Consider the following 16758-nt stretch of genomic DNA (forward strand, 5'->3'; position numbering starts at 1 on the left):
ACTTGCAGTGTGTATATTGTACATATTACATATTGTTATGAGGGTGTCTGTTACTACATTATATATATACTTGCAGTGTGTATATTGTACATATTACATATTGTTATGAAGGTGTCTGTTACTACATTATATATATACTTGCAGTGTGTATATTGTACATATTACATATTGTTATGAAGGTGTCTGTTACCACATTATATATATATACTTGCAGTGTGTATATTGTACATATTACATATTGTTATAAAGGTGTCTGTTACTACATTATATATATACTTGCAGTGTGTATATTGTACATATTACATATTGTTATAAAGGTGTCTGTTACCACATTATATATATACTTGCAGTGTGTATATTGTACATATTACATATTATTATGAAGGTGTCTGTAACTACATTATATATATATACTTGCAGTCTGTATATTGTACATATTACATATTGTTATAAAGGTGTCTGTTATTACATTATATATATACTTGCAGTGTGTATATTGTACATATTACATATTGTTATGAAGGTGTCTGTTACCACATTATATATATACTTGCAGTGTGTATATTGTACATATTACATATTGTTATGAAGGTGTCTGTTACTACATTATATATATACTTGCAGTGTGTATATTGTACATGTTACATATTGTTATGAAGGTGTCTGTTACTACATTATATATATACTTGCAGTGTGTATATTGTACATATTACATATTGTTATGAAGGTGTAAGTTACTACATTATATATATACTTGCAGTGTGTATATTGTACATATTACATATTGTTATGAAGGTGTCTGTTACTACATTATATATATACTTGCAGTGTGTATATTGTACATGTTACATATTGTTATGAAGGTGTCTGTTACTACATTATATATATACTTGCAGTGTGTATATTGTACATATTACATATGGTTATGAAGTTGTAAGTTACTACATTATATATATATATATACCGGTATATACATGCAGTGCATATATAAAACGTTGATGGAGGGTTTTGAAGTTGTTTTAGAGGCTCTGAAGGCTACAACGCTGACTCCCATTAGCCGCATCTTCCAATAGTTTTTTTTTAATCATCTTTAAAATCTTTAAAAAAAAGAAGTGTTCTTGTCTTTCATAATGATTGTGAACGATAGGCAAATTTCCAAAATAGTGCCGTTCCCCTTTAATCCATTTGTATTATCGACTTTTAATAGACTGATGGCATTTAAATAAAACATTAGTTATCTATATGGTTGTTTAAACAACACCGTTCGTTAAGATTGACATTTACCTAGATTGCCTTATTTCTTTATTACGAAACACAGGTGGACTGGCCATCAAGAGCACAGTACGGTGGGCCGTTCAATAATTGACGATGTATTATTATTACTTATTTATTAGTCAAAACTACCTGGCCCAATGGCCCCACATAGAAGGCTACAGAGACCCAGACCCATGCTCTCTACCTCCTCCTTGTCCAATCATCTTTTACTGATGAATGTGAGTGATAAATAGTCTTGAATCTTAAATCCTTGCTCAAGTATTCTTAGCTTTGTAATTATAATGTATTTATTCAAGGCTCCAGAAATAAAGGGATATTGTTCAATAATGTGGTGTTATGAAGGGCTTGTTTGTTTGTATGCAAAATAAAGACTGTACAGGAATAAGAAATAATAGTATCCATATTTCTGCTTGATAGGTCATAGCCTGTGAACAGCAATATGACTACTCCTATGATGCCCGTTGTGATGTCTGGTCTCTTGGCATCACTGCCATTGAGCTGGCTGATGGAGATCCTCCACTGGCTGAGTTGCACCCTGTGAAAGCCCTCTTCAAGATCCCACGGTATGCCCACTAGAGGGAGCCCCCAGCCTGCAGCTGAAGGTGGCACTACACTCCCACACACACACACACACACACACACACACTCACTCACTCACTCACTCACTCACTCACTAAGATATGTTCTTGCGTTCATCTTTCAAAAAATGTTTCACCAATGAATGAATGAAATATTCCCTGATGGAGATTGTTACAGGTATGTCTGATGATAGTCCAGAGCAGTGGTTCTTAACCTTGTTGGAGGTACCAAACCCCACCAGTTTCATATGCGCATTCGCCGAACCCTTCTTTAGTTAAAAGTAAAATGTTTTTTTTTTTTCAAATTCAAGACAAAGTTATATGTTTTTGGTAACACTTTAGTATGGGGAACATATTTTAAGTAACAACAACTTAATTTAGAGTTTTTGGACACTAGGGGAACATATTCTAAGTAACAAAGACTTAATTTAGACTTATTTGGTTAGGGTTAGGGTTAGGGCCAGGGTTAGAGGGTTAGGGTTATAATAAGGCAATGCCGAATAAGGCATTAATAAGTACTTAATAATAACTAATTAAGAGCCAATATGTTACTAATTTGCATGTTAATAAGCAACTAATTAATGGTGAATATGTTCCCCATACTAAAGTGTTACCATGTTTTTTTTACTGGTGCACAAAATGAACTGTGCATGAACATCACCTTGTTCAAACAACAAAACCAACACAGTAAATAAACTCACAACAAATTACACACCTGCAAATCAGTCTGACTTCTGCTGTTGCCGTATCCGTAATACGCCGATAGGGAGAAGTTTTTATTTACACGATGAGTCGGGTGTGTTTTGACCTCCGCCGAACCCCTGAGGCCGACTCCTTCGATCGAACCCAGGTTAAGAACCACTGGTCCAGAGGTTAGGTGTCAAAGTCATTTTAGCTTATGGGCCGCATGGAGGAAAGTCTGCGGACTATTAAAATCATGGCATTAAAACAAAAAAAAGATAAAGACAACTTCAGATTGTTTTCTTTGTGTTTTATGCCAAAAATAGAACAAGCACAGTCTGAAAATATTACAATAAAAATATAGAAAAAAATACTGACAGCGGTAAAGTTGAGTTCCATGAAGGAAAGAAGAAAGTGAATGAATGTTAGAACAAAATCTTTGTTCTAACATGCCAGAGGCTGTTCACCTTGGAGACCTGCTGCGGATATGGGTACGGCCTGGCGCGAGATTTACACATTCTCCCCCGGGTTTTTTAACTGAATAAGTGAAGTGAAGTGAATTATATTTATATAGCGCTTTTCTCTAGTGACTCAAAGCGCTTTTACATAGTGAAACCCAATATCTAAGTTACATTTAAACCAGTGTGGGTGGCACTGGGAGCAGGTGGGTAAAGTGTCTTGCCCAAGGACACAACGGTAGTGACTAGGATGGCGGATACATTTACATATGTATAGAAATGTGTTTTCTTTTGTATTAATCTTTTTAATGAATGAAGTAACGTTTATGACAACCTTTTTCCAGAACACAATATAGAATGTGAGATATAACAGGATAATGCATACATTCATCATTTGTTTTCAAAATGCTTACAAAAAAGTGGGACCCCAAAGATTTACTGTGGGACCCCATTTTTATGACTTGATGGGGTCCCTGGGACCCCATTTTTTAAAATTCCTAGCGCCAACACTGATGGAGTATTGGTGCGTGCAAAACAGCAGCAGGCGGCTGTCTTCTAATACTAATCAAATATCATCCCAGGGGCCATAGATCATTCATTCTTGATTTTGACACATAGGAGCTAGATCAGGCCTGGGCAATTATTTTGACTCGGGGGCCACACTTAGAGAAAAAATGTGTCTGGGGGCCGGTATATCTATTTTTAGGGACACTAATACAAAACCTCACAATAATGTCTGATTGAATGCTAAAAACGTTATGACAGACCGCCTTGAAAAATGTAATGGAATTTTACATTTTTCTATGAACGATAAAACACCGAATATTGACAAAATATGAACGTCACACCCCCTTTTGATCGACATATTTTACATTCAAGTGAAACGCAACAAAAATGCAACCAACAGTGAAATATGAACGAGAAGGGTACAAAATAAACCCACCTACAATCTGATATATCTGATTTATCACTAAGCTTTAGAACTTTGTTGTGAAAATCTCCCTCTGTGTCTGTGGAAACGCTTCCCGCCCACACTGCTTGGTGCCTCGTCTGAGCTGCTGTGACGTAGATGATCATAGTAACTAATTAGATGACCATAGTAACTAGTTAGATGACCATAGTAACTAATTAAATGACCTGTTATATCATCCATAAGCGCAGATTCCAACCATTGAAGTACTTTGTATAGTTGAAGACTTACGGTCGTTAGAAAACATCACTGCACATCATAATGGCAGCTACACTTTCCATCTTAAACATCTAAAAAAATGATTTGGGAATGTCCGGCGGGCCAGATTGAAAAGCTTAACGGGCCGCATGTGGCCCCCGGGCCTTAATTTACCCAGGTCTGAGCTAGATGTTACACACAGTTGACCTTTTCTTACCAACACAATCACGCCACTATCACCCCCGGCCCCCGCTAGGTGGCGAGGTGCTGGTCAAATGGCTATTTGCATTGGTTATGAGCTTTATTCACACGGGGAGGAGAATGTCTCCTCCTTTGTGTTGTCGTGATGCAGTCCCAACCCCGCTGGATTAAGAAAGTCGGCAATTTTCAACAGCAATCAATAAAGCCTTAACTCTGTCACTTTGGACCTGTATGTGGTGGTAATGTCTTTCATCTTACATGGTACGTGTTTTCACTCTGCTCAATGATTAATGAACAATTCTAGAGTTAAGTTGCTCCACCCCAGATATAATATATTAGGTCCAATTTGAATACAAAAGGTATGAAATGTAAGAAAAACATTTCCCCCCCAAAACATCAGCATAACACTATTTAATGAAAAGCATGTATCTGTTTTTTTAATTGCTTGATCTACAAAATTCAATAACACCCCTAATTAGTGCAGGGTCAAAAAACAGAACATAACTGCTATGGCTGTAGGTAACCACCTGATTGAGTTTTTATTAACTGCACAAGATGGCTGTGGTTGCGTTTGAAGTATCATGGTCAGCCGCAGAGGTGGGCTACATTTACTATGTTACGTTTACTAAAAGGTGAACTGCACTTTTAAAAAATGTTTTGTCTGTCCTTCACAATCATTATGAAAGACATGACGATGGATGTATTTTATATTTTAATGCATTCTAACTAGAGATGTCCGATAATGGCTTTTTTGCCGATATTCCGATATTGTCCAACTCTTAATTACCGATATCGATATCAACCGATACCGATATATACAGTCGTGGAATTAACACATTATTATGCCTAATTTTGTTGTGATGCCCCACTGGATGCATTAAACAATGTAACAAGGTTTTCCAAAATAAATCAACTCAAGTTATGGAAAAAAATGCCAACATGGCACTGTCATATTTATTATTGAAGTCACAAAGTGCATTATTTTTTTTAACATGCCTCAAAACAGCAGTTTGGAATTTGGGACATGCTCTCCCTGAGAGAGCATGAGGAGGTTGAGGTGGGGGGTAGCGGGGGGTGTATATTGTAGCGTCCTGGAAGAGTTAGTGCTGCAAGGGGTTCTGGGTATTTGTTCTGTTGTGTTTATCTTGTGTTACGGTGCGGATGTTCTCCCGAAATGTGTTTGTCATTCTTGTTTGGTGTGGGTTCACAGTGTGGCACATATTTGTAACAGTGTTAAAGTTGTTTATACGCCCACCCTCAGTGTGACCTGTATGGCTGTTGACCAAGTATGCCTTGCATTTACTTGTATGTGTGAAAAGCCGTACATATTATGTGACTGGGCCGGCAGGCAAAGGCAGTGCATTTAAGGTTTTATGCGCTCTGTACTTCTCCCTGCGTCCGTGTACACAGCGGCGTTTTAAAAAGTCATAAATTTTACTTTTTGAAACCGATACCGATAATTTTGTAACCGATACTGATAATTTCCGATATTACATTTTAAAGCATTTATCGGCCGATAATATCGGCAGTCCGATATTATCGGACATCCCCAATTCTAACTATATGCGCTCAAAAGTTAACCTTATGGGATCCGCTCTATTTTGCCTATAAAGCCCTTAAAAAACATCCAAACATCTCCTTTAAGGTTTTATATACACACTGTAAGTATATATGTAATGTAGTGACGGGCACGTTCATAATAACTGTCCAGATGAGAGGCATGATTTATGATCTACAATAAACTTCCAAGGAGCAGGGAAGCGAGGAAGCAGCAGACCACTAGATGATGTAAACGTAGGGACACACAGTAGTGATCACGTCACCGCTATAAATAGCTTATTTGTTAGCGCTTATAATAATATAATTAATAGTTGAAAGTAATTGAAAGCCTCAATAAGTACTTTGTGAACATTGGACCAAATCTGGAGGAAAAGATTCCAGATTCCGAATCAGTTAAGGACTTGAATGACACCATAGATAGAAACCCCAACTCTGTTCCTGGAAGGAGTGACAAAAGAGGAAATAATCAATATTGTGAAAAAAAGTAAATCCAAGACCTCAACTGACTGTAATGAAATTGATATGAAAACAATAACAAATATTACTGAAGAGATTCCAGAACATTTAACATATATCAGCAACCTATCATTTCAAACAGGCAAATTCCCAGATCAAATGAAAATAGCAAAAGTCGTACCGATTTATAACACTGGAGACAAACACCAGTTTTCAAACTACAGACCTGTTTCTCTACTTCCACCATTTTCTAAAATTAGACAAATTCATAAATTAAAAGGAAACACTCACAGACAACCAATACGAATACAGAGCCAACATCTCAACATCAATGGCATTAATGGAAATAACAGAAGAGATGACCAATGCAAGAGATAGCAACAAATGTGCTGCTGCAGTGTTTATGGATTTAACAAAAGCATTTGACACAATTAATCATAATATCTTAATAAACAAATTAGAAATATATGGAATCAGAGGGTTGTTTTTGAACTGGGTAAGAAGCTACTTAACCAACAGGAAGCAATACGTGAAGATAGGCGAACACATTTCCACAGAGCTGAAAATATCTTGTGGCATACCTCAGGGATCAATAGTGGGACCAAAATTGTTCAACCTCTATATAAATGACATTTGTAAAGTTACAAAGAACTTAAAATGAGTATTATTTGCAGATGATACAACTGTATTTTGTTCAGGAGAGAACACACAGAAGATAATACAAATAACAGAAGATATTAACAAATGATGGTTTGAAAAAAACAGACCATCTTATCTCAGTAAGATTAAACTAATGCAATTTGGTAACAGGACAAGGGAAAGTCAAACACAAATACAAATAGACGGAGTAGACATTGAAAGGGTACAATAAAAACACGTCAATAATGAATAAAGAAAAATATGTTCTAGAAAGTGATGTCCGATAATATCGGCAGGCCGATTTGATCGGCCGATATATGCGTTAAAATGTAATATCGGTAATTATTGGTATAGTTTTTTTTATCGGTATCGTTTTTAAAAAAATTTTAAATTTAAATTTTTATTTTTTTTTAATTTTATTAAATCAACATAAAAAACACAAGATACACTTACAATTAGTGCACCAATCCAAAAAACCTCCCTCCCCCATTTACACTAGTTCACACAAAAGGCTTGTTTCTTTTTGTTATTAATATTCTGGTTCCTACATTATATATCAATATATATCAATACAGTCTGCAAGGGATACAGTCCGTAAGCACACATGATTGTGCGTGCTGCTGGTCCACTAATAGTACTAACCTTTAACAGTTAATTTTACTCATTTTCATTAATTACTAGTTTCTATGTAACTGTTTTTATATTGTTTTACTTTCTTTTTTATTCAAGAAAATGTTTTTAATTAATTTATCTTATTTTATTTTATTAATTTTTTAAAAAAAGTACCTTATCTTTACCATACCTGGTTGTCCAAATTAGGCATAACAATGTGTTAATTCCATGACTGTATATATCGGTTGATATCGGTATCGATTGATATCGGTATCGGTAATTAAAGAGTTGGACAATATCGGAATATCGGATATCGGCAAAAAGCCATTATTGGACATCCCTAGTTCTAGACCAAAAAAACACTTCATATTCTCTACTGCTCACTAGTGTTACATATCTGAGTTATTGTGTAGAAATATGGGAAATAACTACAACTGTGTGATTCATTCACTAACGGTGTTACAAAAAAGATCAGTTATAATAATACATCATGTTGGATATAGAGAACATACACACACTTTATTTATTGAATCACAAATATTGAAATTCAACGATTTGGTGCATTTGCAAACATCCAAAATGATGTACAAAGCAAACTATAACCTGCTAGCCAAGAATGTACAACAATTCTTCTCAATTAAAGAGGAGGAATATACAATCTTAAAGAAAAATGTAATTTAAAACATTTGTATGCACAAATTGCACGTACAACACTTTAGAACTTCAGCATGTGTGGAATTAAATTATGGAATGGATTGACCAAAGAAATCCAACAAAGCAGCAATCTGATTCAGTTGAAGAGACTGTTCAAACTACAAGTGTTCACAAAGTACACAGAACAAGAATTGTGAGAACATATTGAACCTTTTTTCTTCTTCTTTTTTTATAGATAAAGATTATTAATGTATTTAATATTTATTTAATTACTATGGTATACTATTTATTTATCTGGTACAGAGAACAAGTAAATTGGATAAAATTGCTATGGTATGAAAAGGGGTAGGATTAAATAAGCTCAGCTTCTTCCTACTCCTTTTTGGACGTACTGCAATGAAACAACTGTAAATATGTGATGCATTACATTGTATCGTATGCATGCTTCAAATAAAACTGAAACTGAACTGAACTGAACTAGCTAGCCATGTCTTAAAGCACCTCTTGTAGAACTGCGTTTCAGTGTTATAACTACACATTTATCTTTAGTTTTTACACCAAAATGCATCCATTCTCCCTTTTCTGTCTACACACTGTGTCTGCTTGTAAGTACTCCGTTCGGTAAGTACGCCGAACATGCTCCTCCGCTCGTAAAACTACCAATGTCACGACGTGACAACGGCACGCCGTCATGCCTGTTACTTAAAAAAAAGAAAGAAAAAAAAGTGGGGAACCAGTACTTTTTAGAGGTGGTATAGTACCGTTTATGATTCATTAGTATTGCGGTACTTTACTAGTATACCGTACAACTCTACTGCCTATCATAAAACCATAAAGGATTATTTAAATTAAAACCACAACGACGACGGAAGACGGCGTGGCGCGGTTGGGACAGTGGCCGTGCCAGCAACCTGAGGGTTCCTGGTTCAATCCCCACCTTCTACCAACCTCGTCACGTCCGTTGTGTCCTTGAGCAAGACACTTCACCCTTGCTCCTGATGGGTGGTGGTTAGGGCCTTGCTTGGCAGCTCCCGCCATCAGTGTGTGAATGCGTGTGTGAATGGGTGAATGTGGAAAAAGTGTCAAAGCGCTTTGAGTACCTCGAAGGTAGAAAAGCGCTATACAAGTATAACCCAGTTACCATTTATTTTTTATTTATTTATTTTTTTTCCTTCTTTTTTTTAATGTCCTGCCCAGCTTATCAGGCAAATCATATAGTAGATGTAGATGCCCATATCGGCTGTTCAGATTTACTTTACAAAAGAGAAGTGTAGGATAGTTCTCTTGTTGCCTTATTTGTATTTTGACTTTATTAAATGTATTTATATTATCATTTGGTGCAGCTGGGCCGGAGCAGGAGGGGATATAAAGAGAAAAAAAGGAAGACAGAGGGGGGAATTGTGGGGACAAGAGGGGGATTAGACAGAGAGACAAAAACAACAACAGCAAACACAACAACAACAACAACAGAGCAACATCAGCAAATACGACATGTACAAATATGATGGTAAAAGTAATAGCAAATAAGCAGTTAGCGAAAATAAAAAATAATACAGAAATGATAATGAGCATTATTACACTAAAAATGGAGCAATATGAATACCAATAGAAATAGTGCTATTGATAATAAACAATACCAACACTTTACCTTTATTATCAACAATACAATTGTTCAAATGCAACAATACAAATACGTAATGATAACTTGAGATACGAAAGAATGCAGAAAAATGGAGGGGAAGAAAGAGAAGCAACCTACATTAACCTTGTAGTTACCAGTTACCATTTATAACAAACGAGTTGCAAGTTGAACAAGTAAAAACATTAGTTCAGAGTTCCAGGACTTAAATAAAATGTGGCAAATATGCTTATATTTCTCCTTCTCTTTTTGAAGCAGAATAGATAGTTTTGCCCTTTTGCAGGGAAATAGCGGCCGCGCAGCCACGGCTGCGTTGTAAATCACAGCCAACACCCTGAACCGTGAAATGATTCCGTTAACATGTCATTTATCTCAAATATATTTTGCCGTCACTGCGTCACAGCAGACGAAATCGCACAGAAATCGGGTGTAAATGATGACTCTGTGTGAACGACTTTCTAAATAGGAAAATGTGTTCCACCTTTGAGGAAGCTGCAGGTGATTTATGACAAACTCAGAGGAACATGTCTTTACAGCTTTTAATAATTGTAAACTTGATCTTTTTTCCCCTATTCAATGTTTTACAAGCTATTACCAGAGGTGCCTTCTCTGAAGCTATGTCCTTGGGCAGTGCAGTCCTGGTTTTATAAGTATTAAAACCTGGCCGAAGAATTCCCATCATTGTTGTGTTTTACAGTGGCGGGCGTTAATGTGCTTCTTTGTCATGTTCATCCACTGTCACAGTCTTCATTGACGGGACATAGATCCTAAAATATTACTAGAAAATACATGCCAAGCCAGGCTTTGCTGAACATTTGCTTTTGATTGAGGGGCAGGGATGTGGTTAGTATTTATACTTTGTGATTAAGCTGCTCTTTTTTTTTGGAATTGTGTCTATCGCTCACAATCATGATGACAGATGGATTTTTTTAATGCATTCTAACTCTTAAATACACTTAAATACAAGTCTGCTTACAACGGAGCCAATGGGAAGTCCTCTATTCCGCCCATAAAATCCAATAAATAACCATCCAAAAAGCGCCAACAATACTCTATTTACCTTTCGTGATTTGAATATTAACCAAGTATTAGTGATATTGTTATTATAAGTGCTAGTGCAGACCTGTCTCCCATTGAAAATGTGTGGCGCATTATGAAGCCTAAAATACCACAAGGGAGACCCCCGGACTGTTGAACAACTTAAGCTGTACATCAAGCAAGAATGGGAAAGAATTCCACCTGAGAAGCTTAAAAAATGTGTCTCCTCAGTTCCCAAACGTTTACTGAGTGTTGTTAAAAGGAAAGGCCATGTAACACAGTGGTGAACATGCCCTTTCCCAACTACTTTGGCACGTGTTGCAGCCATGAAATTCTAAGTAAATTATTATTTGCAAAAAAAAAATAAAGTTTGTGAGTTTGAACATCAAATATCTTGTCTTTGTAGTGCATTCAACTGAATATGGGTTGAAAAGGATTTGCAAATCATTGTATTCCGTTTATATTTACATCTAACACAATTTCCCAACTCATATGGAAACGGGGATTGTAATATGTGTTATGTGAGCAAGTTTTAATGTCGTAAATGTGATGTTTTATGTATTTGTTTACTGTTTTTAATGTAACCTTGCTGCTGCCCTCTTGGCCAGGTCTCCCTTGGAAAAGAGATCTTTGATCTCAATGGGATTTTACCTGGTTAAATAAAGGCTAATAATAATAATAATAATAGTGAGAGGCCAGTCCATAGTGGATCTAACATAATAGTGTGAAAGTCCAGTCCATAGTGGATCTAGCATAATAGTGTGAAAGTCCAGTCCATAGTGGATCTAACATAATAGTGAGAGTCCAGTCCATAGTGGATCTAACATAATAGTGTGAGAGTCCAGTCCATAGTGGATCTAACATAATAGTGTGAAAGTCCAGTCCATAGTGGATCTAATATAATAGTGAGAGTCCAGTCCATGGTGGATCTAACATAATAGTGTGAGAGTCCAGTCCATAGTGGATCTAACATCATAGTGTGAAAGTCAAGTCCATAGTGGATCTAACATAATAGTGAGAGTCCAGTCCATGGTGGATCTAACATAATAGTGTGAGAGTCCAGTCCATAGTGGATCTAACATCATAGTGTGAAAGTCCAGTCCATAGTGGATCTAACATAATAGTGTGAAAGTCCAGTCCATAGTGGATCTAGCATAATAGTGTGAAAGTCCAGTCCATAGTGGATCTAACATAATAGTGAGAGTCCAGTCCATAGTGGATCTAACATAATAGTGTGAGAGTCCAGTCCATAGTGGATCTAACATAATAGTGTGAAAGTCCAGTCCATAGTGGATCTAACATAATAGTGAGAGTCCAGTCCATGGTGGATCTAACATAATAGTGTGAGAGTCCAGTCCATAGTGGATCTAACATCATAGTGTGAAAGTCCAGTCCATAGTGGATCTAACATAATAGTGAGAGTCCAGTCCATAGTGGATCTAACATAATAGTGTGAGAGTCCAGTCCATAGTGGATCTAACATAAAAGTGTGAGAGTCCAGTCCATAGTGGATCTAGCATAATATTGTGAGAGTCTAGTCCATGGTGGATCTAACATAATAGTGAGAGTCCAGTCCATAGTGGATCGAACATAATAGTGTGAGAGTCCAGTCCATAGTGGATCTAACATAATAGTGGGAGAGTCCAGTCCATAGTGGATCTAACATAATAGTGTGAGTGTCCAGTCCATAGTGTATCTAACATAATAGTGTGAGAGTCCAGTCCATAGTGGATCTAACATAATAGTGTGAGAGTCCAGTCCATAGTGGATCTAACATTATAGTGTGAGAGTCCAGTCCATAGTGGATCTAACATAACAGTGAGAGTCCAGTCCATAGTGGATCTAACATAATAGTGTGAGAGTCCAGTCCATAGTGGATCTAACATAATAGTGAGAGTCCAGTCCATAGTGGATCTAACATAATAGTGTGAGAGTCCAGTCCATAGTGGATCTAACATAATAGTGGTAGTCCAGTCCATAGTGGATCTAAAATACTAGTGTGAGAGTCCAGTCCATAGTGGATCTAACATAATAGTGAGAGTCCAGTCCATAGTGGATCTAAAATACTAGTGTGAGAGTCCAGTCCATAGTGGATCTAACATAATAGTGAGAGTCCAGTCCATAGTGGGGCCAGCAGGAGACCATCCCGAGCGGAGACAGGTCAGCAGTGCAGAGACTTCCCCAACCGATGCACAGGCGAGCGGTCCACCCCGGGTCCCGACTTTGGACAGCCAGCACTTCATCCGTGGCCACCGAACCTGTGTGCCCCCCCCCCCCCCCCCCACACGAGGCAGAAGGGGGCAGAGCAGAAAAGAAAAGAAAAGACAGATCAACTGGTCTAAAAAGGGCGTCTATTTAAAGGCTAGAGTTTTCAAATGACTTTTAAGATGGGATTTAAATGCTTAAAAACAACTAACCAATATGCTGATATTTGCATTATTTTACTTCCCAACCCTATTCCTCCTGCTCCAACCCAGAGTTATCACATGACACAGTGATGACTGAGTCTAATACACAAACATTTTGTATGACATTCTTATGGTTGCATTGTGGCAGTTTGTGCAGGGATGGATGTGGCTTTAACCCAGCATGCTATTATTGCCCTTTGAGCTCTATGAAGTGGGGTCACCTTGGCGTGTCATCTCTTTATGTTTCTGAAATATTAGCATCTTGAAAAATAGTCACATGCATGATGTTTGAATTGTGGCTCGCTCTGGCTGCTACAGTACTGGGATTCTGCTTCTAAACATCAGAAAGACACGGTTCCCGCTATTTTCTGTCTACTTCTTATGATAAATGGAGTGCTCTGCTGCGTAATTGACACGTGTGTGCCTCCACATAACCTCCATGAGAGAAGCTAATGGAGGGTGAAGTTGTAAAATCATCAGCTACAAAATTAATTACAAATACAAAGATGGTCTGTGATATTGAATATGCAGAAGGTTAATATCTCCAGTCAATTTTCTCTCCAGTGCACTGCCTCACATTGTACATGCATCATCAAACTGCATGTGTGTAGGTGTGCGTGTATGTGTGTATGTTTGTGTGTGCGTGCATGCGTGTGTGTGTGTGTGTGTGTATGATGTGTAAAGTTTTAGAGGCAAAGGTGTCCAAGGTTGTGTTTAATTGTTGGGTCCTGGACCATAATAGCTACATAATTAACTGTGTGTGCATCCTTTAAGGCAGAATCAAATAATAAAGGAGAGAAATAAAATCTACAAAAGCCAAAAGCAGTGAAGTTGTCACATTGTGTAAATGGTAAATAAAAAGAGAATACAATGATTTGCAAATCCTTTTCAACTTATATTCAATTGAATAGACTGCAAAGACAAGATATTTCATGTTCACACTGAGAAACTTCATTTTTTTTTGGCAAATAATCATGAACTTAGAATTACGTATGTTTACGTAAAATTGCGGGGACAAGACAGAGAGAGACAAAAAACAACAAAAACCACAAGAGAACTACATCAGCAAATACAATCTATAAAAATATAATACCAAAAGTTATAAAGAACCAGTTAGTGAAGTAGATATTAATAACACAAAAATGACAATGATTATTATAGAACAATAAAATACCAATAGAAATAACTATATTGATCATCATGAATGATAATAATTGAGGAGCGGACTATATTAACCTTTTACAAAAATAGGTTAAGCTTTAGCAGTGTGTCGTGTTTCAACCCAGTTTACCCTGGGGGAACACCATTAATATATGTTTGATGAAGCATGATGTATATCAGGGGTGGGCAATTAATTTTTACCGGGGGCCGCATGAGCTACCCGAGCACTGCTGGAGGGCCACATCGACAATATTTCAATTAAATTTTGCTCAATATTATTTTTGATATATACCGTAAGATAAATAATAATAATAATAATAATAATAATAATACTTCAACATAGTGTGTGTAACAGCATTCCATGACTAATATATATAATCTAACATTAATAATAAATGACAGTAAAATAAGCACACGTATGACTGAGGAGTCATAGTGTAACTTTGTGTGGTGTTTGAGTTGTCCGACTTTTTGTGTGGCCATAAACGCACCAGTGGTTTAGTGCTATGCGTGTTGGTGACAGATGACAAGTTGGTTTTGGCCTGGTTTGTACGGCAGAAAATGACTAGTTTTTCGAGATAGAATTGTTTTACTCATGTTTTTGGTGTGGTTATGTCCGAATATAAACAGTTTTGTTCAATAAAGTGATCGATATAATTCCTGTCCTCGAAGCATCTCGATAGACGTTACAATAATTGTAAGGTGTTCAATTGAACGGTGTTGACGAACACCATTAGGGCCGCTTGTTGTCACTGTCACTCAAAGTTGCATTGCAAAATTCCATAGAATAAATATGTTTATTTTGTTTAGAATTCAGATGGGATTTGATTTGGTGCGCGGCATATACTTGCTGCGCGCAGCGGACGCTTGAGCAGTGCGCAATTGCGCAGGCACGCACCTTAGGTGAGGGGACGTTGCTTTGCAGTTCATGTCTTGTTGAAAACACGGCATTCCTCATCAACTTTTCTCTTTTTAGCGTCTCGGGTGTAAACCGTGCATCACTTGTCGCTGCATGTGCACCTTCACTCGCAGGTTACACACGGACACACGCCCATAAATAATACTTTTCAAAATAAAAGCAGCACAGTTGTATTGCGCGCAGGACATAGATGTTTTTTCAACTTTATTTTGTAATTGCAGTTGTTCACATTCACTCACAATCACGCATACGTCCACACGGAAGTAATACAAATAACGATTTTCAAAACAAAAGCAGCACCGTTGTATTGCACACTCGACATAGATACTTTTTAAAATTGATTTTGTAATTTATAATTGGCCTCACGCGGGCCGGACAGGGACGCACAAAGGGCCAGATGCGGCCCACGGGCCGCAGAATGCCCAGGTCTGATGTATATGCATGTGTATGTCTGTATATGCATGTGTATGTACGTATGTTTGTATGTACAGTGAATGTGCATGTGGATGTATGTACTGTGTGTGTATGTTTGTGCGTATATATGTATGAAAGTACGTATGTATGTCTGAATATATGTTTGTATTTATGTACGTTTGTATGTATGTATGTATGTATGTATGTATGTACGCGCAAATGTATGTATGAGTGTTTGTATGCATGTATGTACAGTATATTTGGGTTTATCAGGGGTTTATGTAAAATTCCTGTGGATTTTTATATTATATTTGAGTCATTTGTGCACCAAAAATGGCAGCGCAATAAACGTTGTGATGCAGTTCTGCAAACTACAAATATTAATATACAGGTATATGTAAATGATTACCTAACCTGTTTTCCAAATAGGTAGGGGACATTTACAGCTGAAATACATGCAACAGTTACTTAGTAGCACAGGAGATATAACGTTCTGTGGGATATGGAGGATTACGAATGCTGCATACTGAGTATTGCACTCAAATATTTCTTTGGCCTCATTTTTGTCTTTCTCGGCGGCTTAATGCCAGCTGTGAAGTGCGGTTGACACCCCTGATTTCTCTTCAATCCATTCCGAGGAACGTCCTGACAGTATGAGCTCTGCCCAGCCTATGATTTGAATAAGCCATTTGTGTTTACATTACAAGCCTCCAATACTGCAAGCAAAAAAAAAAGAAAGAAAAAAGTGCATTAATTTTTCCAGCACAATAAGCACACTTGAGAGTGTTATCATCAGTGTGTGTGTTTCTACATTGGCAAAGTAATGTGTGGTAGCACATCAAGGCGAGAGCATGTCTTCAGGCTCACATTAGAGGTTCCATTGAAGCAGTCACTTTG

The 16758-nt window shown here is 37.2% G+C and overlaps 1 protein-coding gene across 6 annotated transcripts in view; it reads left to right on the forward strand.

Annotated features, from left to right (window-relative positions):
• Positions 1-16758, forward strand: part of myo3b (myosin IIIB) — a 290744-nt gene that overhangs the window by 10976 nt on the left and 263010 nt on the right. For all 6 annotated transcript variants that reach the window (XM_062069877.1, XM_062069876.1, XM_062069875.1 and 3 more), the window contains one exon: positions 1693-1838. In XM_062069877.1, the coding sequence (XP_061925861.1) occupies positions 1693-1838 (146 nt within the window). The remainder of the gene's footprint in view (positions 1-1692; positions 1839-16758) is intronic.

The sequence above is a fragment of the Entelurus aequoreus genome, linkage group LG14 (assembly GCF_033978785.1).
Source record: "Entelurus aequoreus isolate RoL-2023_Sb linkage group LG14, RoL_Eaeq_v1.1, whole genome shotgun sequence".
Classification (NCBI taxonomy): Eukaryota; Metazoa; Chordata; class Actinopteri; order Syngnathiformes; family Syngnathidae; genus Entelurus; species Entelurus aequoreus.